Source organism: Scomber scombrus, chromosome 10 (assembly GCF_963691925.1).
Source record: "Scomber scombrus chromosome 10, fScoSco1.1, whole genome shotgun sequence".
NCBI classification, from domain to species: domain Eukaryota; kingdom Metazoa; phylum Chordata; class Actinopteri; order Scombriformes; family Scombridae; genus Scomber; species Scomber scombrus.
In genome coordinates, this window is record NC_084979.1 from 4,828,227 (window position 1) to 4,851,818 (window position 23,592).

At 39.9% G+C, this 23,592-nt stretch overlaps 2 protein-coding genes across 2 annotated transcripts; both read left to right on the plus strand.

Moving 5' to 3' along the window:
- Positions 1-857: 857 nt before the first annotated feature.
- LOC133987280 (melanopsin) lies at positions 858-2,003 on the plus strand. Its single transcript, XM_062426589.1, has one exon. It carries the CDS (start codon positions 858-860, stop codon positions 2,001-2,003), a length of 1,146 nt encoding a protein of 381 aa, XP_062282573.1.
- Positions 2,004-8,241: 6,238 nt separating this feature from the next.
- si:rp71-17i16.5 (phosphatidylinositol 4,5-bisphosphate 3-kinase catalytic subunit gamma isoform) lies at positions 8,242-22,243 on the plus strand. Its single transcript, XM_062426590.1, has 12 exons — positions 8,242-8,463; positions 9,459-10,651; positions 11,978-12,644; positions 13,084-13,149; positions 14,002-14,221; positions 17,574-17,668; positions 19,218-19,361; positions 19,445-19,535; positions 20,090-20,220; positions 20,527-20,638; positions 20,724-20,881; positions 21,872-22,243. Exons 1-12 carry the CDS (start codon positions 8,242-8,244, stop codon positions 22,127-22,129), a joined length of 3,357 nt encoding a protein of 1,118 aa, XP_062282574.1. The 3' UTR covers positions 22,130-22,243.
- Positions 22,244-23,592: the final 1,349 nt, after the last annotated feature.

Sequence of the window (23,592 nt, forward strand, 5' to 3'; positions counted from 1 at the left end):
AAAGCATTGTGTCTATTATGACAAAGGTCTATAAGAGGCTGATGTGAACTCCCAAATCTGGACCTAAACTTGTACATTTCTAAATAGTGATTACACTTTTTTTTTGGTCAATAGAGATATGCACAAAAATGAGAAAAAGCATTTGTTTGTTGTTGTTTTGTTGTTTTTAAATCTGGCCTGCAGAGAAAAGCTGATAGATGACAGAGAATCGGTTTGTCTCTCTTAAACCTCTGTCCCTCGTCATAATGTTTAATTATGATATACTCCACAGTAAGCTAGAAACTGTTCAACATTTGCGTAAAAGCGCTTGTTGGAGCGCTCCAGATGTGTCATGAGGGATTCATTGTGTTGTGTGTGTGCCTTAACGTCTGTAAAATGCCTATTGGCATTTTTACAATGACCTTTGTTTAACTCAGGAAAGACACGTGATAATAATACTACATAATTGATTATGTGTACTTAATTTGGGAGTCAGCAGTGTTCAATGGTTGGTTCATGTGTTTTAGTGCCTTATGACTTCCCTTCTGCAAAGTTCCACTAGGAGTTACAGTATAAAAGCTTAAACTGTTTGTTGCTTGGCAAAACGAATGTGTGTCCTTCTCCATGCTGGCATGTACTGAGTAAAAGAGAAACATTCATCACTCCGTCGTCTGTGCTTTTCTTCAGAGAAACTTCTACGACACAAATCTACACTATTAAACACACACACAGAGACGCGCGCGTGTAGATGTGTGAAGTCATAGATGGACAGAGATGCTGGACGCTGCAGACCAGCAACATACACAACGTCTCCGCCAAAGAAAAGGATAATTAGAACATAACTGACTGTTCCGACAGACATGCCAACAGAAGGTGTGATGACGGCGAACAACCGCACCGGACAATGCAACTGGTTCACTGAAGAGAACCGAACTGAGCCGCACCTGGACGCTGACAGCTGCCTTTTTCTATCCGTACTGCCATATGGACAAGCAATCCCAGCTCTCATATGTGTTTTTGTGTTGCTGACTCTCATTTCGTTTCTGATTAACGGGTTGACTCTGTTCAGCCTCGGGCGTTCGGATGATCTCTCCTGGGAGCCGCGTTCCACTCTCCTTAAAAACCTCATATTAAGCGACCTTGTGCAGTCTTTCACCTTCGGTCCTGCTGTCATCCGTTCACTAGTCCAACGCCGGACGATGGCGTTCAGCACCTGGTGTCACTTTCAGTACTTTGTAGGGACCGCCAGCATCTTCTCCAGCCTCGTCACCATCACTTTCATGGCACTAGAGCGCTACCTGTACGTGTGCCACGCCATCCACTACTTGGTCATCCTCACTCCTGTGCGCTTGCGGTTAGTCTTGAGCCTCATTTGGGTTTACGCCATCTCGATCGGCTGCGCCAACATAGTGTTTCTGCACAGCACAGGGGAGGAACATAATGATCATTTCACCAGGGGGCTACTGTGCGAACCGGACACGATGGAGCAGCACATGGGTTTCCCCCGCGCCTCTGCTGTCTATCGGAAAATCATGGGTACCTTTACTCTGCTGCTGTGCCTTCTGGTTTATGCCTTCTCTTACATGAGGATGTACCAGGTCGCGCGTAACGCAGTGATGCCGTTCAACGCAGTCAACAACACAGCGCGTAAAACTGTGATTTTCTACTGTGGCATGCTGTTCCTGCAGTTACTGCCGGTGCTGCTCAAAGCAACCTCAGACGTACTATGGGAAGTCGAGGGGACCGTGGCTATGGTGGCACCGTCCTCTCAAACTCAAGGCGTCCGCAAGGGGAATGAGATCCTCTCGGTAACGGCCGCCACGCTCCATATGTCCCTGCTGGTGATGCTTATAGTGCCACCGTGCATCAACCCGCTTGTGTACGGGCTGAGGAACGCGGAGATGAGAATGGCGCTGCTCAAATTGTTCCGGAGATGGACTGAGAATATGAACGAGGGTGCGCAAAGAGTGGAGTGGATAAGAGTTGGAAACATCGTGCGTCAAAACCGAGATCAAGCGGGTTAGGTGGAGTCCAATGTGAAGTTTTTTAAGTGATGCAATTCAACTGGAACAAACTGATTTTATGACAATAACAGGAGGGAAATGAACAGTGTTGGGGAGACTTAAACTACATGTAGTTGAACTACTACATAGCTTAACTACAATTTGCTGTAACTTGCTGGTAGTTAAACTACATTCATATTTTTTGCTGCGTCAAGTATTTCAACTACTTTTTGGCTCATGTTTTGTAGTTTAACTCAATTTACAATCTACAATTCTGGCTCATAACATGAAATATTTTTGATTAAAAAAAGACCTATATAATATACATTTTATTTTACTATTATTGTTTTCCAGAACTCCCTTTGAAAAAAGGCATGAATCATGTCATGACATGCCAACATTGTTGTTCAAGACACACCGATCTACAATATGTCTACCTCTTTGTGTTTTTTATTACATTTTTTTATTGAGTGATTTACATATATTACCCAACATGTTTTATAGATTACCCAACATGGTGAACCTACAGTATGTTGACCAACATGTCAGCTTTTGTTCTTTAAAAAAATAAAACTGAGTTGAGAGGCATATTTCTGCTGGCATGTGAATTTTTTTGTAGGCTATTATATTTAGTTTCATATACACCACATGTTGATTTATTAAACGCTGAGTTAAATGACTATAATGAGTATAAGTAGTTGCTAAAGCTACTTTTTTTTAGCTGTAGTTTTACAAACTACTGCCAGGCTGAACTACATGTAGTTTTACAAGCTACGCTTACAAAGTAGCTTCCCCAACACTGGAAATGAATATGCACAACAAAAAGCTTTGGAGACTGCTTTTCCTTGCCACCTTATCTATTTGATCAATAACGCAAGAGAAGATGCAATCAGGGAAATTGGAGAAGCAAGTCGAGTCATTATGCCCGTTTACATTTTTGACAATCAAATTGCTGCTGCAATATTTTAAAAGAATGTGTCGGGCAATTATCGAGGCAGCTTGTGGATGCTGTTTTTGGGAACACTTTGCTGTAATTGTATCGGTTTGTTTGTAAGTTTAAGTGTAGTAGTGTTGCTTTACGGGTTTTTTCTGCGTTTGTCACTTATTTATTCATGTATATATATGAGAAGTCACGAAGTATGTGTAGGTCTACTGTTCGTCACTGTACAGATGTCCACGTATCTGTACTTTACTTGAGTATTTATTTTTCTGACGACTTTTTACTTTGACTCCCTACATTTTATCACACATATCTGGACGTTCTTGTTAAAAAAGGCTCGTTACTTGTTTCAACTTCGATGACTTTATAAAAAGAAGACATGACGTGCAAATAAAAAAATAAAAGATTTTTTTCCCCCTTTTGGTGTGTGCGCTCCGCTATTGGAAGGGAAGTCCCAACAATGGGCCTGATTTACTAAGATCCCAAATAGTGGGTACTAAATTGCGTGCACAGTGCAATAGATTGCGCGTTTTGCGGGTGAATAACTGCGTAAATGAAAACAGGTGCAACGGGGTGGAGACAGCAGTATTTAAATGAGGGTTTTGCGTGTCTTTATGGAGAGTTTGGACGAGCAGAAAGCTGCAAGCGCAAAATGAAATGTGATCAGGTTCTAGTGGAAGAGGTGTTGAGTTATAACAAAAACAAATATTACCAAAGAAACCCACATATGGGAGAGTATTTGTGACGAAGTCAATGCTGTTAGTAAAACCAAAAATATCCCACTCCAAAATTATTAACACAGGTGGAAAAACTCCATCCTGTGCGTATTCTGTCATTGTGCCTCCGTCTCCTCGTCTCCATTGTGATACAAGTCATCTGTGCCCAGTGAGCAGCAGGTTAATACCTGTCCTTCAAAGGTATTATTTATAGACGCAGTTAGCGTCAGAAATAATACCTTCATGTCTGTTAAATATTCATATTCATTATGGCAAACGTACTAAATGGACAGCGCGTACTATCTTGCACATTTGAAAGACGCAAACCTCTGTGCGCTGCGTTAGTAGATCAGCTGGTGATGTCAAGTTTGCACACGTTTCTACACACGCAAACCTTTAGTAAATCAGACCCAATGTGTGCAGAGACAGTGCAGGAATATGACAGCAGCAGGAAGACTCCTACCATATGAACACACGTGATAGTGAGTCAGTCAGTGAGGTTTTACTTTTTTACTTAAGTACATTTCAGAGCCTGTACTTTCTTACTTTTACTTGTGAATCAGGACTTTTACTTTAGAGTCTCTTTTAAGACAAGTATACTTCTACTTAAGTACAACATGTGAGTACTTTTGCCACCTCTGATTATATTCCAAGTAAAAAGATGACTTACGCGCGACAACATGCTGCTGGGAGAGACTGTTTTGGCTCAGTAATTTGTTGTTAAATCAAACACTTTTACCTCAAACTTTTCTATCATGTTATGTTTGTGTATTTGATTATTTTACCTGCTACAACTTAAATTTGCAGCGTATAATGGTTTGCAATCAGGCAATTATCATTAAGTATAGACTGTAAGCAGCGTAAGTCATTGTGAATTCTTGTCATTGTTATTTCCTCTCCCAGCCCCCCATATTTCCCTTAAACCGGAAGTCCATGGATGACCGCTATAATTGATCAATCAACCTTGAAGCTAAAGATGCATTTGACAGAACATTTTTTTTTTCATTTTTGAATCACAGTTGTAAGCTGCTGGAGGCCTTATGAGATGCTTTGCGTGCTGAAGGAAATAAACTGTTGATGTTGCACCTGTGGAGATAAATATATGTATGTGACACCTCCTAAGGTGGTTGAGAATGACCATCTAAGATCCTTTGGGACTTCCAGATCAAGACTGGCAAACTCAAACTGGTGGTGACTAACCAACAGGACATACAAACAACAGAAAAGGGCAGCGGTGATAGATGTAGCCACACCGAGCAACAGCAACATGAGGAAGAAGGAACACGAGAAGCTTGAAAAAAAATCAAGGACTGTTAGAGGAGTTAGAAGAGATGTGGGGAGTAAAGGCAATAGTGGTGCCAGTGGTAATGGGAGCACTGGGAGCTGTGACCCACAAACTGGGAGAGTTTGAGTACTATACTTAAGTACAATATCTAAGTATTTTCACTTTACTTGAGTATTTGTTTTTGAGTATCACCAACGTTATACCTCTACCCCACTACATTTCAGAGGAGAATGTACTTTTTACTCCACTGTATTTATCTTACAGTTATAATCACTACTCAGAAAAAAGGAAGGGCGTTGGCAAGTGCAAAACAGTGAGAGAATTGGATAGGCTCAATATGTGCATGAATACATGTTTACATACATGGATGTGTAAAGGTTTAAATGTATACTCAGGTCATAAATATACATACAAAGATAATGATAAGTAATGGGGCCTATAGTACAGTATGGTTCATGATGGGACTAATAACTTAAATACATTTAAAAATAGACACAATTTATTTTTTATTTTATATAAAATGATGATTCAATGCCATTTTCATTGTACTCTATATTTGATACCCCTCTTAAAGGAGATGGAGATAGGGGCGGGGGAAGGTTGACCTCAGGTCTCTTCACTGAAAGCCTGAGGTAGGAGTAGTGGGGGAATCTAGCCCACCTAATTTTGTATGGTAGCCTACTGATCCAAACATTTAAAAAACAGTCACACTACCAAATAAACCTAAATACTGTGAATATGTCGTTTTAATAATAATATAAAATCAATCTGCATACGATTGTATTGACTCTTTGTTGACACTGCTGGAGGATGGGTAATACTGATTTATAAGTATGTTGTTCTATTTGTATATTTGTGTGATATAAGGTTTTTACTTTGATTTATATTTTTTATTAGCAATATGTTATCATTTGTGATAATTTGATTCTTTATTTTATTTATATTTATATGCCAGAACTGTTTCTATGTTTCATATTTTATTTTTGGTATTTGTGATTTTTATGATTGTATAGAATTTTGGTATTTATGGTTGTTATTTCTATCTAAATGATTTTAACAACAAATATTACCTGGACTATTACAGAAAATTGCAGAAGAACATTCAGGAATTGTCATTATAGACACTATCACTGACTGTCCCTGTAACAAACTGGTCTTGTTTTTTTTGTCTTTGTTTTTTTGTGATTATGTACAATAAAAAAAATGAGCCTGCTGAATGAGCCTGCTGAGGTGGTTTGAGCACCTAGTCAAGATGCCTCCTGGATGCCTCCGTTTAGAGGAGTTCTGGGCACATCCAACTAGGATGAGACCCCAGGTCAGACCCAGAACACACTGGAGGGATTATATATCTCTCCTGGCCTGGGAACTCCTTGGGGTCTTCCAAGAGGAGCTGATGAACGTTGCTGAGGAGAGGGGTGTCTGAGCTTCATTGCTCAACCTAAGGCCACTATGACCCCGCCCCGGATAAGCGGCAGAAAACGGATGGATGGATGGATGGATGGATGGACCCAGTTTGGTGGCTTTGGGCATAACTGTAGAGATGCAGACATGCTTGTTAAAGGAGAGACTAGTCTCTTCTCTAGGGTCAGGGTTAGGGTTAGGGTTGGGGACTATTAAAACACAATCCATTAGATTAACACAGTTTACTGAGTTACAAGAATTGCAATGATGTGATCACTTTATAATTTGATGCACTATGAAAAAGTACTGTAACACTACATCTTTTCCCCTCACACTAAATAGGAATGGGTCAATCACATTTTTCTTGTGTCCATGTGGTTTATTTTTTAATTTAGAAACTCCTCCTGATAGCAGGTGTATGAGTGTGTGTGTGTATGGATGAATGTTGTAGTGTAAAGTGCTTTGAGGTGCTGTATAAATGCAGTTAATTTACCATTTACCAAAGTGACAGCCTCAAAGGGGTTACATTAGCATGTAAACTGGTTTATTAATCAAAGGGTTCAAAGTCATCCAGATCAGACAGCATAAATGTCACATATAATTTATGTGAGATCAAGGCAGCGCTTGCTTTAAGCTGGCATTTGTTAACAAATGTATATATGATATTAAGGCAACATCACAGTAATTCAGGCACACGTAGTTCATGCTCATTTGCCTGTCATATTATAGAAAAGGGACTGACTTATTGAAGGGGAAATAGTGTACTAAGTCCTGTAGTTTGTAAAGAATTCAAAGGAGAACTACAGTACTTCCTCATTTAAGTGATACTTCAATTAGATATCATGCTGCACACTATTAAGCACTTCCCTGTAATACAAAAAGGCACAGATGAATGTAGCATCGACCTATTCGCCGATCGGTGTTGATATGGAACGTGTGAACCAGAAGAATGATGTCACAAAATGTTGATACTGAAGAACATATTTCACTTGTTTTCCCTTCAACAACTGCAATATAGTATCTGCTTGTAGTAAGTAAAGCATAATCAAACATTTTGTATGGTTATTCTTAGGCGCTCGCAGCACTTGGTGAAGGCTAGGGAAAGATTGTGTCCATGGTAAAAAAAAAAAAAACATCAAAAAACTCAACAGTGCAATAGGAGTAATCCACTTAAAATAGGTTATACATTGAAATTTGCATTACTTTTTGCTATTTTCAGTTTTAGAATTTAAATTGAATCCACATTCCATTCGACAGCACCTTCTCAGACTTGCTCTGTGCTCTGACCGCAAGCCAAACAACCCAAACAGGTTTGGCACATTCCTTTGAGACATTCAGCACTGCACAGTTTTGACCCGTTTGATTATGAACTGCAATGCAAAAGTCACCAATCTCCTCTTTTTTTGACATTTTTACAAAAATAAAAATGTTGACTGAATGAAATCAATGTGTACCATGTTTATTGTCAAGTAAACCATTGTCAAACTGCTCATTACACAGGCCTGTTGTGAAGCGCGACACTATGAAAATGTCAGAAATGTCAGGCTATTATAATTTTTTTATCTACTGTACAAAAAGGGAACAAGGAAGTCCAATCATTTTCATTGTCAGTGAATGCTGTTTTGGTATTTACTGATGTTGGTGTTTCAGTATGGTGATATAAAAGAATGAGGAAGTCACAGAAAGGGAACTGACATTCTCAAACAGTCAAACAGGTGCAGACTCACACACACTCCACCTCAGGATCTTAAGAGAGTCGCACCTGTCAAAGATTTGTTAAGATCTATTTAATATAAACATAGATTATTGGCAATGCCATATTACCATCCTGTAAATAATTACCACGGGTTACATTAATAAGAAAAGAGTTCTTAAAGAAACTATTTATGTTCAGGTTTTGCTCTCTTATAAGTAGCGATGGATCCTACATTGCTCCTGAATCAACCTGTCGGTTCACGTGCTGCAGACTGTCTATCGGGGATGTTGACTCAAAGCTGCTCTGAGAACAACCTGAAGTTTATCTGTGAGTTTAAGCCTGGTGAAGAGGACTATAATGTGGATATGGATTTTGGGTCCGTGTCAGTCATCCTCCCTGCTCAATGCAGTGTCCACCAGCTACGACTACGCATCTGCATGCAGGTAGGGCAAACCACTGGGAACAACAGGTGTCCTGTTGTTCAAAAGTGTGTTTGAAATGTGCATTGTTCTTTGTTCTCTGTCTGAGGTAAAACCCTCAGATGATTTTTTTCAATATACACATCATCTGTCGGTCCACCACTTTCGTCCAGAGTAAATATTACAGATATTTACTTTCACTTAAACAGCTTTCTGTCTTGAGGATGCATTAAATCCTCTTTCACATTCCAGGTTAAGTAAATATATTCAGTTTCTTCAGTCTATCTGGTGCAGATGCGAATAGTATAGTTCCCATATTACTGTGATAAAAGACTGCAGCACAGCACAGAGGGGTGCCAACGTCAAAATCTACCAAAGTTGAGATCGCAAAACTTGCTGTATTTAAGTATTACAAAGCTACAAACTATAGAATCACAGTTTACACGGAGCTGTCATCTCACACTTAATCTACATAATATAATCTGCATTTCAGTTTACACCATGCAATTAACAACAATGAGCAACACCTTGGTATCATACCTGTCTCTCTCAGTCTCAAGCCCCGAAACTAAGAGGGGACGGCACATGAGCCCATACCAATGTGCAATAGGTGATGTTGCATTTAAGATGCTTAACACATTAGATTTAAAACAGCATAACTCATATTGACTGCAAATATCGCTTTTTGAGTAAATATAGCACAGTTGCTCATGTAACCTTTATATGGACAAGCAAATATGAACAATTTTTTAACACATTTTTTTCTCTTACACGTCCACAATATTACCATTATTGCACTAAGCATCGGCATGTTAGCATTGAAATGGTACCTTCTTGGTCCCTTCCATTTCTCTCTTGCCTTGGAACCAATGGGCCCCAGTAGAACTGTAATGCAATACCTATTTTAATTTAATTCAGACTCTCAGACTTGTTTAAACCTTTTTCACTGCTTTTTTATATTCTAGTTGTGTGGTTCCTGTGACTGTAGACTTTTCAAATGTTTGTTTCTATACCTTCAGGCACAGGAGCAGAATTGCCATCCAGACCCACTTGCAATACTGGACCCAGAGAGATACACTCTGCTATATGCCAGGGGAGAGGACTGGTATGAGGCCTACGATGACTGTCAAGTTATCAGGACGCTAGACATTCCATGGTCGTGTGACGACACTGGCCAGCTGTTGGCACACATAGTGGTAAAACCGCTGGTGGCAGTTGATTCAGAGGAGAAACAGAAACAACAGCAGTTTCTGTCTTACCTGATTGGACACGACCTGGAGAAAGAAGCATCAGACAGACTGGGTGAGCTAACATTCACCCGCAGGAAACTGGCATCTCCAAGAAGACAAGAGCTAAGGAATCGGGATTACGAGTTGTATGCCACAGAGCCTTGGGTAACATGCGCCCCTATCCCAAACGACTTACTAGACTGGCTAAAAAGAAAGCTTCCTGTCAACCTCCATTACATGAGCCAGATCAGCTTCAGCATACACGTTGATTTGGGCGCAACACCTAATGTCCTCCTTAAGGTTTTTAGAAGGGTGATGTCAGACCAGCGATTTGATTACATCATTTCTGATAGTCTAGCATTGAAAGTTTCAGGAAGGGAGGAGTTTTTATCTGGAGACTACCCCCTCACTGATTTCCATTGGGTTCGACAGTGCTTGAAAACCAATCAGGATCTCCACCTGTCTGTGATCCCTGTGTCACAGCTTGTCGAGGAGACTGTCGAGTTTGTGGACTGGCCACTTGTTGACAGTTTCAGCGGCCAATTCAGCTCCCATGAAGATCTCTGCCTCAAAGGGAAGGATGTGGAGGACATCTACATGATATCCTTATGGGACTGTAACAGAAAACTCCGCGTCAAACTGCTTGGCTTTGACATCCCAAAACTTCCAAGCAAATGCCCTCAGTCTGTTTATGTAGAAGCCTCTATTCTTTATGGTAACAAGGTTCTCTCTTCAGTGTCTTCCCTTTCCAAGGCCTTCGCAGACGAAGTACTGTGGAATGAGTGGCTTGATTTTGATGTTCTCCTCAGGGATCTGCCGCGTGGAGCAAAGCTGGGTTTCACAATTATTGCCAGTGGTAATGACAGCTCCCCTGCAACCAAAGACCCAAAGCCACCATTGTCCTCAGGCAATAAAGCACCAGACCAGCAGAAAGGGAAGGGGAAGGAACTCTACTTTGTCAATCTTCTCCTCATAGATCACAGGTGAGTTACTTTTATCATTGTCTTTTTGTACACTGTCATTTGTTTTAACCTTTGTGTCGTCCTCCCGGGTCAAATTGACCCCGTCTGTTTTGACTGTTACTTCTTTCTTCCCTTCTTTCCTTTCTCTCTCTTTCCTCCCTTCCTTCTTTCCTTCCTCCATCGCCTTTCTTCCTTCCTTCTGTCTTTCTTTCCTTCACTCTTTCCTCCCTTCATTCTTTCCTTCCTCCATCCCCCTTTTCTTCCTTCCTTTTGTTCTTCTTTCCTTCCCTCCTTCCTTCCTTCCTTCCTTCCTTCCTTCCTTCCTTCCCTTCCTTCCTCCCCCCTCCTTCTCTCTTTCTTTCCTGCCCCCTACCTTCCTCCCTTCCTCTTTTCCTTTCTCCCTCCCTCCCTCATTCCTTCCTTCCTTCCTTCCTTCTTTCCTTTCCTCCCTTCCTTCCTCCCTCCTTCCTTCCCTCCTTCCTTCCTTCCATCCTTCCTTCTTCCTCCCTTCCTTCCTTGACTCGAGGACAACAGGAGGGTTAAAGTCCAACTGAAATGAAATAGCATTGTCTATTGTAGCATACGTATTTGCTAGGTAAATCACTTGTCAGGTGTTCTCCTTCGAGAAAATAATCAGAAACCAAAATGGAGTTATGTTTATTTGAAATTTTTTGGATTCATGATGGCGTCCCTTAGTTTTGCATGAATTCAACAGAATGGTGTTAGTTATCAGCAAATCAAATCTTTGCATAACGTTATGATGTCAGTTTAAACATAGGAAGAAGATGTTCACACTGAGCCTGATAGCATCCTGTTACACAACACAAGACTCTGAAAAACTGACATTAGTATTCCTGCTAAAGGCTCCTTCTTATCTAACTTACAAACATGAACACGTCCTCCTGCAACTTAGCTTGTTGAACAAGTCATCAGGGAAAAGTGCACTGCTAATGTCTGTTAGCAGGTTAGATAGATAATTAGTTGCTCGCCTGCCTCACATTAAATTGCGTAAACATAACTAAATGTTGATTTAGTCGTAGTTGTTACATGTTGGTGTGGTTCTTAGTCAGAGTCACTGCTAATAACATGATGACTGTCCATGGCAGGTAATAGGAGCATTTCTGAAGACCTTTTTTCTTCATTTTAATTACACAAAGCTATAAATTATACATTTCATGCATGATGCTCCGTCCAAAAATCCCCCCATGGCTGATTAAAGAGCAACTAGTCGGTTGAATTTCTTTCAGAATTTTACATTTCAGGTTTCACAGATATGAGCAGGTTCAGAATTATAATGCAGTGGTCTGTTCTTTGGATATTAAAAATGTATTTTGTTTGTCCCTGCAGGTCTGTGCTCAGTCAGGGGCCCTACACCCTGCACATGTGGTCCTACCCTGATGTGGAGGAAGAGGCTGTTACCTATCAGGCAGACAAGCTGTCCTCCGCTACCAATCCAGACATAGTTGATTCTATGGCTATCAGCTTCCTTCTGGACCGCTACAGCTTCCCTGTGGTTCTCCCAAACAGCTTCAGCCCCTCTGATCATTCTGCCAGCCTTACCTCCAAACCTTCCCCGACCAAATCTACTGCTTCTTCTTCTGCACCTTCCTCCTCCTCACCTTCCTCACCCCCATCCAACTTTCTCAGCCCAGATCCTTCCTCCCTGCATCTGAAACCAATCCAGGGCCAATCAAAAGACAATATAACCTTAAGATCCCCATCTCCAGTGTTCAACACAAGCAAGGCTTGCCTCAGAAGATTCCGGGAAGAGAGCGTCCGCTACGCCTCTAACCTCCCACAATTCTTGCGAAGTGTAGATTGGATGAACCGCGGAGTGGTTGAAGATGTCCACTGGTTACTTGGAAACTGGGATCCAGGTGAACTGGACTTAACCGTGGCCCTCGAGCTGTTGAGCATGGACTTTGCAGATGAGACGGTCAGAAGATTAGCAGTTCAGAGACTGGAGAGCCTGTCTAATGACGATGTATTGAAGTATTTGCTGCAGCTGGTGCAGGTATGTGTTTGCATCTAGCCAGAATCATTTCTCAAAATAGGAATGTGTGTGGTGATAATATGTGTTGTGTTTATAGCTTGTTGAATTGCCCCAAGGTGGTGCAAAAAAAATCAATGATTGCAGATATGAAGATGTGTCACGAACTGAGCTTAAATATAGCTGTGTTTTAAGACCTATGTTATTTTGATTCATATTGTTACAACTATAATTTCATTCTGCAGTCAGTCCAGTTACTATAAGACTTCTGAGAAAAACGTTAAATGCACTTTAGTGGCCACATGAATTATGACTTTTGTTCATTGTGAACAAAGCAGGAAGTCCCTTTATTCCTCATCTATGTGGGTGTGAATACAATCAATACATAAGGTGTTTAGTGAGGTTGAGACTATAGACTGATGACATTACTTACAGAGTTTCTCCATCCTGTTTATTCATACAGACCCTCAAAGTGGAACCTTACCATGACAGTTACCTCGCTCGATACCTGATCCAAAGAGCTCTGGGGGTGAGTCCTAATATTCAGTGTTTGCAACACATACCATACTACCAGTGTTGGGGAGGAACTAGTTACACGGAACAGCGTTACGTAATTAAATGACAAAATAAATGTAACTGTAATCTGTTACAGTCACTGAGAAAAAATGTGTAGTTAAATTATAATTACCTTGAATATGTTGATGATTACAAAGGAGGTTACATCTGAAGTCACACCTTTAAGATTTTGCTCAGGAGAGTTTTTTCATCATTTTTAATATATAACATGTTACTGAATATATTTATTGCTGTTTTTAATTCTTTGAAATCTTTTTATTTTTCTCAAATATTTTGTAAATAAATCATGACATGGGCTTATATGGAACCAATAAAGCCCATGCCAGACTTTTGACTTTTTTTTAATCATATATCTTTATTTTATAATCCAAAATCTACATGAACTAATGAAAACATTTTCAAATGAGAGATAAATCTTATTTATAAAAAAGTATAAATCTCCCCTAGATTTTAGTGAGCGAAATCGGTACACTGAATACATTCGTTAGAAAATTTGAAAAGTAATCAAATGTAATAAGTTACATTACTTTGATAAATAGTTACATTATTTATTACATTTTAAATAGGTAACGAGTAATCTGTAACCTATTACATTTCCAAAGTAACCTTCTCAACCCTGCATACTATGTAAGGATTAGTATATAAGGATGTAAATAATACATCATTTTGCCAATTTTGTTGCCATGTCTCCCCTTTAAAGAGTACTTCTAATAGTCCTCTAACCTCACTTCTTTCATGCTGTGTCACTCTACTGTGGCATTTCTGTTCATGCAGTCCATACTAACTCTCTCCTCTTTCACTGCAGAGCAAGAGAATCGGCCACTTCTTCTTCTGGTATGTCCGCAGCGAGGTGGAAGGTTGTCCGTATTTCCGCCAACGCATGGCTGTGATTCTGGAGGCCTACCTGCTGGGCTGCGGTCAGGCCATGCTCGACAGCTTCACCCAGCAGGTCCAGGCTGTGGAGGCTCTACAGGAGGTCGCTATGATCATTAAGCAACACTATCCAAACGACGTCCCTAGCACAGGTGAGAAACATGCAAAGGGCTTCGATTGAAAAAAAACAAATTTAAATTAAAGGGCTACTCCAGTGATTTAGAGTTGCAGTTCCAAATAATCTGGGGTCATGTGAAGAATTTAGTTTAAAAGAGAATGTTCAAAATCAGCAAATCAGAGGCTTACACATCCTGATTTTTAAGCACTTACGGGTCAAGCTAAAAAACAAACAAACACTGGTTATACTTGCTAGATATCCCATAATGCAACTCAGAACCTTCCTTCATTAGAACCTACCTCCCGAGTAGACAGCTTCCTGCTGTTCACACTGACTATTAAAACATCTCCTTCAAATGTGCTTTCAGTATAAATAATGGAGGACAAAATCCACAGTGTGTCCACACAGTCATTTAAAAGTAAATGTGAAGCTAATATGAGGCTTCAGCAGTCTGAGTTAGTCATATCTAGTCTGACACATTCACAGCATCTAATTCCCTCTTTGTGTTTCCCTGTTGAGCTGTGGTGGAAGTATAATAATAATAATAATAATAATGCATTTTATTTAAAGGCGCCTTTCAAAGCACTCAAGGACACCTTACAAAGCACAAAAACATGACAACAGTACATCAAACAATAAAAAATCAGGTAAATTTTAGTGCAAAGATAAAGAAATAAATATGAATGTGACTATAAAGTGCATCAGTGCAACAAGTAAGAAAGAACATGATTGCATAGTTAGTGTGAGACAGAGTATGCCACTCTGAATAGGTGCGTTTTCAGGCGGGATTTAAAGATGGAAACAGAGTCCGAAGTGCAAATGTCTGGTGGGAGAGAGTTCCAAAGTCGGGGGGCAGATCGGCTAAAAGCTCTTGACCCCATGATGGTAGATAAGTTGGCAGATGGGGCAAAGAGCTGGTTGGCGGAGGAGGATCGGAGAGTTCGGGAGGGTGTGTAGATGTGAATAAGTTCAGAGAGATATGATGGTGCCAGGTTGTGAAGGATCTTGTAAGTGAGGAGTAGAATCTTAAAGTCAATGCGGGATTTGATAGGGAGCCAATGAAGTTGCTGCAGGGCAGGAGTGATGTGTTCAATAGAGGGGGTTCTGGTTATGATACGGGCGGCTGCGTTCTGTACCAGCTGGAGTTTGTGAAGAGATTTGTAACATAGTAACAAAAAGAGACTTTGGCACTAAAATCACTGTAACGTTGAAACATAGAAGACTTGATTTGACACATTTGGACGACTGAAGCTTCATATTAGCTTCAGATAAACTTTTAAATATATTGTTGCACAGAAGAATGTGGATTTTGTCCTCCGTCACTTCCATTGTCAGTGTATTATGAAGAGATCTTCTAATGGTCAGTATGAACAGGAGGAATGATAATGTTGAAAAAAACAACCCAAAAAAACAAAAACTTGTTCAGTGTTCATTTGGCTTAATTGGTTCTTTTAACCTTTGTGTCTTCCTCCCGGGTCTAATTGACCCTGTCTGTTTTGACTGTTCCTTCTTTCCTCCCTTCCTTCCTTCTGTCCTTCCTCCCTCCATCCTTCTCTATTTCTTTCCTTCCTCTCCCTTTCCTCCTTTCCTTCTTTCCTTCTTCCATCCCCCTTTCTTCCTTGCTTTTGTCCTTCCTTCCTCCCTCCCTCCTTCTTTCCTTCCCTCCTTCCTTCCTCCCTCCCTCCCTCCCTCCCTCCCTCCCTCCCTCCCTCCCTCCTTCTCTCTTTCTTTCCTTCCTTCCTCCCTTCCTCTTTTCCTTTCTCCCTCCCTCCTTTCTTCTTTCCTCCCTACCTCCCTCCTACCTTCCTTCCTTCCTTCTTTCCTCTGTCCTTCCTTCCTTCCTTCCTTCCTTCCTTCCGTCCTTCCTTCCTTCCTTCCTTCCTTCCTTCCTTCCTTCCTTCCTTCCTTCCTTCCTTCCTTCCTTCCTTCCTTCCTTTCCTTCCTTTCCTTCCTCCCTCCTTCCCTTCCCTTCCCTTCCCTTCCTTCCTTCCCTCCTTCCTTCCTTCCTCCCTTCCTTCCTCCCTCCCTCCTTTCCTTCCTTCTTCCCCCCTTCCTTCCTTGACGAGGACAGGACAACAGGAGGGTTAAACTTCAAGACAGACTTGATGAAAATTGATTTTTTTCCTTTAAAATCAGCAGCCCTGAGTGGTGTGAGTATGAACATGATGAGAAACATGCTATGGCTCACCACATCTCAACCCAATTCAACACCCACTGTATGGGGGATTATAGGCTGATGTGTTCGTGACATGACACCTTTTCCACCACTATCATCTAAACCCCATGAGGGAATATCTTTAATAAGACTAGTGGTCATCCTTCCAGTAGAGGTCACACCTTATTAGAAGTAAGGCCCACTGAAGCTGTTCTGGTGGCACATGGTGGCCCAACACCTTGTCCATTCAATTAGTTTGTTCCTTTAATTTGACACCTGCCTGTATATGAAGTGGTGCTGCACACCAGCTGCTCATCAGCCAGTGACTCATAGAGGAACAGGTGATCATGTTACAATGCATATCTTCTCAGTAAGAGCAAGGGAGCTACTTTTGCATATAAATTATTCCAGGGTGTTGCTTCTTTTCTCCTTTAAGAGGCTTTTTCATGTTTGGCAGTTGATCCTATTCTTGAAAACCCCTCTTGTTGTTACATCTCTAAATAGTGGTGTTACTTAGTAAAATGACTGTTACCAGGCGGATAAAAGCACCATTTTTGCATGATGTTTCTTTAAGGGTCTATTTTGTAATTTAGCCTAGGAACCCTCAGAAAATAACTTTGGAAGATTATCAATATCAATGAAATATGCAAAATGTCATTCCTCCACAACATAAGATGATCAAATTACTTCCAAAGTTGGTAATTTATAAATAAATAAATATTACATTTACTTTGACACTATTAAAGCTCCAATACAAGTGTAAATATTAGCAATATTATTTTTATTGGAACAAATACATGAATGAATATGCATCACAATGTGTTGGAAAAGTAACCTCCTTATGCCTAGGCCAGCAGTAATTACATTTTAACTTTTAAATTAACAATTTTAACTAACTTTAATTTTTTACTTTAACAATTAGGCTATACAGTATTCAAGTCTTTAGAATTTAAGATGATGATACGGCCTACAGCCTTTGATACAGCATTTAAAATCAAATAGATGATTCTGTAGCTTTAAAAGAACATAACCATCAGAGTTCTTCTTAAGACTAAAAAAACAAGAGATTTTCAAGATCTCAGTTGGGCTCCTAGGCTAAAATCATTCAGGAGGCCTTAAGGGAGCTTCATGTAAAATGTTACGCTTTTATCCACCCGGTAACGGTAAGCAACATCACTAAATCTAATTTACTTAAGTGTGTCTTTGTGTTCCTGTTTTGATGCTGTTTCAGCTCCACTGAAGCTTCAAGAGCTTCTTCAAAACAGTAATCTGCCTGATGAATTCTTGCTGCCCTTTGACCCCCGCATCAAAGCCGGAAGGATCCTGGTAAGCGCGTGTGTGTGTGTGTGTGTGTGACTGTGTATGTGTGCAGACTGCAGACTGGTTGTGTGTTAGTGTTAAATGACAGTGTTTTGAATAAAAAATGCCATCAAGGTTTTTCTTTTTATCTTTGTGTGGTCCTGATGTTCTAATGAAACAGAATTCAGAAATCATTTTGAACCACATACAGTATTCATGCTATGTAACTAAAGACCTCCAAATCAATGCGATTTGGTGCGACTTGTTACTCTTGTATTTGATTTTTTTGAAGTGTAACAAGCTGTATCCTTAAACAGTTCATGGGGTTGTTGCTCTGTCATTCACTTCAGCTGCAGTTTAAGGTTTAGGACACATTTAAACCTGTGTCCTAAAAATCACGTAACTACCACTAGAGGTCAGTAAAGGCGTGATTTAACTTACTATAGTGTTAGGGTTAGGGTTCTTTTTTTTTTTTTTGCATGTAATGTAATAATATTCATTTAAGATAACAAAGATTGTTTTAAATGAATTAGAGTACTTCCACATTGTACTGGAAATGAAAACTCTCTATATTTCTCTGTTAGCTACTATGAGTGTGGTTTTATATGTCCAGTGTGGCTGGTTACTCACACAAAGTCACATTTGATTGGCTGAACTTTCGTAAATGCCTCTGACACGTTATGGAAGAGTAAAGATGTAATAATGTTAAAAATACATATATAAATACAAATATATAATTTGGCTGGAGATGGAGAGCTTGGAAAGGCCGGAAAAGTTTTATTGTAAATGGACTGTACTTATATAGCGCTTTACTAGTCGTTACGACCACTCAAAGTGCTTTTACATTACATCTCATTCACACACATTCATACATTGATGGCTGGAGCTACCACGCAGGGTGCCAACCTGCACATCAGGGAGAAGCTAACCATTCATTCTCATTCACACACCGTTGGCGCAGCAACGGGAGCAATTAAGTGTCTTGCCCTAGGACACATCGACATGTGGACTGGAGGTGCCGGGAATCCCCAATTTCCACCAAACCACCAATCTTCCAATTGGAGGAAGACCGTTCAACCTCCTGAGCCACAGCCTCCACTCCTGAGCCATAGCCGCCACAGGGTTGGCAACTCCTCCCCATGTCCCCCCTGTAGACCCACCTGCCTGAGTACTGTACAGTGGCTTTAGTAGAGCCTTCGGCTGAAAACAGCTCCCTGCTACATCTGCAACACTGTCATGTACTGTATATCTAAATATGCGTGTGTACAAATGCATAATCCTTTTTTGTTAAATATTTTTCTTTTAAATATTGTTTGCTTTTATTTATCTGCCCTTTGTTAAATTAAATATTCATGAATATATTAGCAACATGGTAGGTATAAGACTCCAAAACTCTAATCTGCATCATCAGGACTGTGTCGCTTATCAGATTTGACAGACAGTGACCTGGTGTTCAAACTCAGGCAGAAAACGTTGTGTGTGTTATTGTAGGACTTCATAACTTGGAGTTAAAAGGCTGATAAATGTTCTGAGGGCCTTTTTAAGACTCAGTAACACACACATCTCTCTTACCCAGCTGGACAAATGCAAAGTGATGGCCTCGAAGAAGAAACCTCTGTGGCTGGAGTTCTCTCCCATGCCGTCGCCCAACTTGCCTACACCCATCGGAATCATCTTCAAACAAGGGGACGACCTCAGACAGGACATGCTGGTTCTTCAAGTGAGGGGATATTCTATTTATTTATAGCTTGAATGTTGTGGTGAATGTGTTTTTACATTTGGTGTGTGTCTCTTTCTGTGCAGACGCTGGTGTTGATGGACTCTATCTGGCAGGAGAAATCTCTGGACCTTAACCTTGTTCCATATGGCTGCATCTCCACAGGACACAACATAGGTACGAACAGTAACGTATAGTTCAAACAAGAAGAAGAATAACTGTTTATAAAGTCAATACAACTAGCCTAACTAACATAAGTGACTAAGAACCCCCAAAATCTCCAATTTCCCGAAGTGTCCTCAATGGTAGCTCTGGCCCTGGTACTTGGGACCAATGGGAACACTTTCATATTCAGGTTTTAGCCATGAATAGTTTAATATAGTGATTTAGGGTATTTGTTTTTTTCACCTATTTGACATTCCTACATCATATTGTAGGATCAGGCTTTGTACATATTGTACCTAGTATATGCCACCAAGGAAATGCTTCCTGCCCCTTATATTGGTTTTCAGTTTAGAGTTTTTCTCAAAGACTGCGGCATACTTCATCAGAACAGCTTGTTCCCTTTTTTTTTTTAGTCAAATACAGGATGGCAAAGCATGTTGGAATATAATTAAGAGATTAAGAGAGAGAGAGAGTAAGTGGGCAAAGTTTGATGTACAGACACTGTAAAATACCCCAATTCTAGTCTCCTATTCTATGTGAACTGAATGACATTTTCTATTGAACAGGTATGATTGAGATTGTGAGGAACGCAGTGACCATCGCCGCCGTCCAGAGGAGCCACGGAGGAAATAATGCAGCCTTTAGAAACGACGCTCTGTTTGAGTGGCTCAAGTCCAAGTGCCCGCTTCAGGAAATTGTAAGTAAAATGGAACACATGAAAAAGATAAAGCCATACTCCAGACCTACTATAAATAGCATTTCATTTTAAATTGAATGACATGTTGCATCACAGGCAGGTAAACAAACCCTGATAGAATTTTTGAGCGCTCTCACATACTCAAGGCATTTCAAGCTTCACCCAGGAACCACAATATTTTCAGAAATATCAGAATATATCAGAAAATAGTGTAGTCCGCTTGAAATTTAAGGATCATTTTTTAAATGCATTGCTTTATTTTCTATGAATATCTTTCTGTTCTTCTTTGATCTCATTTGACTCTAGCACTACAATACTGTGGAGCGCTTTGTGAAGTCTTGCGCTGGTTACTGTGTTGCCACTTATGTATTGGGTATAGGAGACCGTCACAATGACAACATCATGATCACTGACAAAGGTAATCTTAGTTCAGAGACCGCACTTATTCTTGCATTTGTGTAATGTAATATAATGTAGTGACTGATGCTCTTGTATTTTTTTAGGGAATCTGTTACACATCGACTTCGGTCACATCCTGGGTAACAGGAAGCACTTCCTCGGCGTGAGCAGGGAGCGCGTTCCGTTCGTCCTCACGCCTGACTTCCTTTATGTCATGGGAAGGGTCAAAGGCCGCAAAAGCCTCTACTTTCAACGGTTCATGGTGAGAAGATGTGATTGTGTGTGCACAGCTCTAATTGTGGATGTAATTATAGTTTGTAACTATTCTGATGCTTTCCTTTAAAAGATAACATATATATTTTTCTTACTGTCCAAAGGATCAGTCATATCAGTAGCCTTCAGAAAATATTTATTGAATCAATTTCTGCTACAGAATTGCTGCTCTAATGAGTCTCCATGGGAGCAGGATGGTGTGTGTTAAAATAAACAGCAGTGGATGCATTCATAATAATTAAGGAACATCCAGTGCAAGTGTAGGCCTCATTGATGTATTATTAAGCTTTTGAACATCAAATTAGCTCTACAGCACAGAGTATATACAGAAGATATATCAGGCTTTAGATACACACACAATAAATGTTGGTCTCTTTGTGGCATTTTTTGTTAAATAAGAAAAATGTAGAAAAAAAAAAATTTGTGAAAATATACAATATATGAATAACTTGTACACATTCTTTTTTCTGCTTTTAATCCATTTTGAGAGGATATATTAGAGGATTATGGCAAAAATGTCTAAGTGGTGTAACCATAGAGATGTTGTACCAAATAAACTAGTTTGGCATGATCTTACATTATAACTTTTTATATTAAATCAAGGTAATGGAATACAATTGTTCTAAATATTACATTTAATCTGGGGAATCATGTTAATCAGGAAACATTTACATGTTTTAAATAAACTAATTATTTGTATAAGTACACTTAAATACACTGTAGGTGGATAAAATATTTAATATTTATCATTCTTCATTTATCACCATTTGACATTTTCAGTGTATAACCTGTTGTACTGGAAAGTGCACAATTTCTTTGATAAAATACTTTTTTTTGCATCAAACCTTCCATTCTTTATGGGATGGATGATATCGGAAATGAATCCTGTGTATGTGCATAGAGCTTGTGTAAATGTATATATTTGTCATTTTATTTATCTTTTTCTCTTATCTTCTTGTCCTTTTCTCCTTTCTTTCAGGACACTTGCACCAAAGCGTACCTCTCCCTGCGCTCCCACTCTCGCCTGCTGGTCACGCTCTTCTCCCTCATGCTGCTCACAGGCATCCCCGAGCTGAGCGCCGCAGAGGACATGCGCTACCTGCGGGATGCGCTCCAGGAGGAACAGGGCGAGGCCGAGGCCAGGGAGCACTTCCTCCAGCAAATCGCTCTGTGTGAGCAGCTTGGCTGGACCGTGCAGGCTAACTGGTGGATCCACATGGTGGCAGGCATCAAATAGACTCATAGCAGGAGGTGGGGAAATGGAGAGAGTTCAAATATGGTCATGATTTTTGTTTTTGTTTGTTTATGTATCTAAATGTAATGTCCTGTGTCTCTCTCCTCACTTGAGAGCTACAGGAAGGCTTTTTAAATATAGTTTTAAATGAAGTTCTGTGTGTTCCACCTTTTCAAACATTCGTTCAAAAACCATTCATACCCATACATTTTCTATGATATGATAGCTGGCAGTGAGAAATGGGCAAGAGCTGAAGAGGTCAAAATTCAAACAAATGATCTGTAACCTGGAGAGGGTGGGAAAGTGTGCCACAGTAACCAATCACAACTGTCATTTGGATCAATGTAATTGCACACATCTGCCCAAAGGCCATTGAGTGGGATTCTGTGTTTATACCCTAAATGTGTTAGCTTTCTGTCCAATGAAAATGCTCCACACTCAGCCCCAAAAGAAGGTTGTGATGTCACTATTCTGATGTGTGTAATACAATAGAATACATTTTATTGTCACCATAGGGAATTTATATTGGACTCGGCGCTGCATGCATGAATGCCTCCACAGTTACAGCAGACTACATATGAACAAAACAACATATGAATAAAATATTACACTCACCCCATGGTAAAAAAAACAAAAAAAAAACACATTGCACATAACATATAGCACACACCCCATAATAAAACACCATGAGACCACTGCAAGATTGTTACAGACTCAAGCAGCATTATTTCAAAGTTTAATTGAGATAGGCACAATTTTTTTTTTCTTTAACAGTTAAGTTTACAGTGGGATAAATGTGATAGATAGATAGATAGATGTAAACTTTATTGATCCCCTTGGGGAAATGTAGGGTCCAGCAGCTTGATACACAAAGACATCAAAGAACAATATACTAAAAACATTAAATACAAAATACAAAATACTATATAAGAAGAAAATAAAATAATACTAAATAAATACTAAAATAAGAACAACAAGGTCTGAGGATGAGGCTGTGTGATAAAGTGCAGAAATAAAATAAAAATAAAAATAAAAATAAAAATAAAAATAAAAATAAAAATAAAAATAAAAATAAAAATAAAAATAAAAATAAAAATATAGTGCAATATACAATTTAAAGTGAATTTAGTGAATATACTTTTTATAATTTAAATTGTTAAAGTGAATTTAGTCCAGGCTGTGGCTGTGAGGGTCCTTTTATTGCCAGATTGTACAGTTGTACGGCCCTGGGGACAAATAAATTACTCAGTCTGTCAGTTTTGCATGACAGTCTCCAGCTGATCATGCTCTTCTGCTGGATGATGGTGTTGTGAAGTGGATGACCTTCATTGTCCATGATGGTGAGCAGTTTGTTCAGGGTCCTTTTGTCTGTTACTGAAGCCAAGCTCTCCAGTTCAGCTCCCACAACAGAGCCAGTTCTCTTTACCAGCCTATCCAGTCGCCCGGCATCCCTCTTCTTAGTGCTT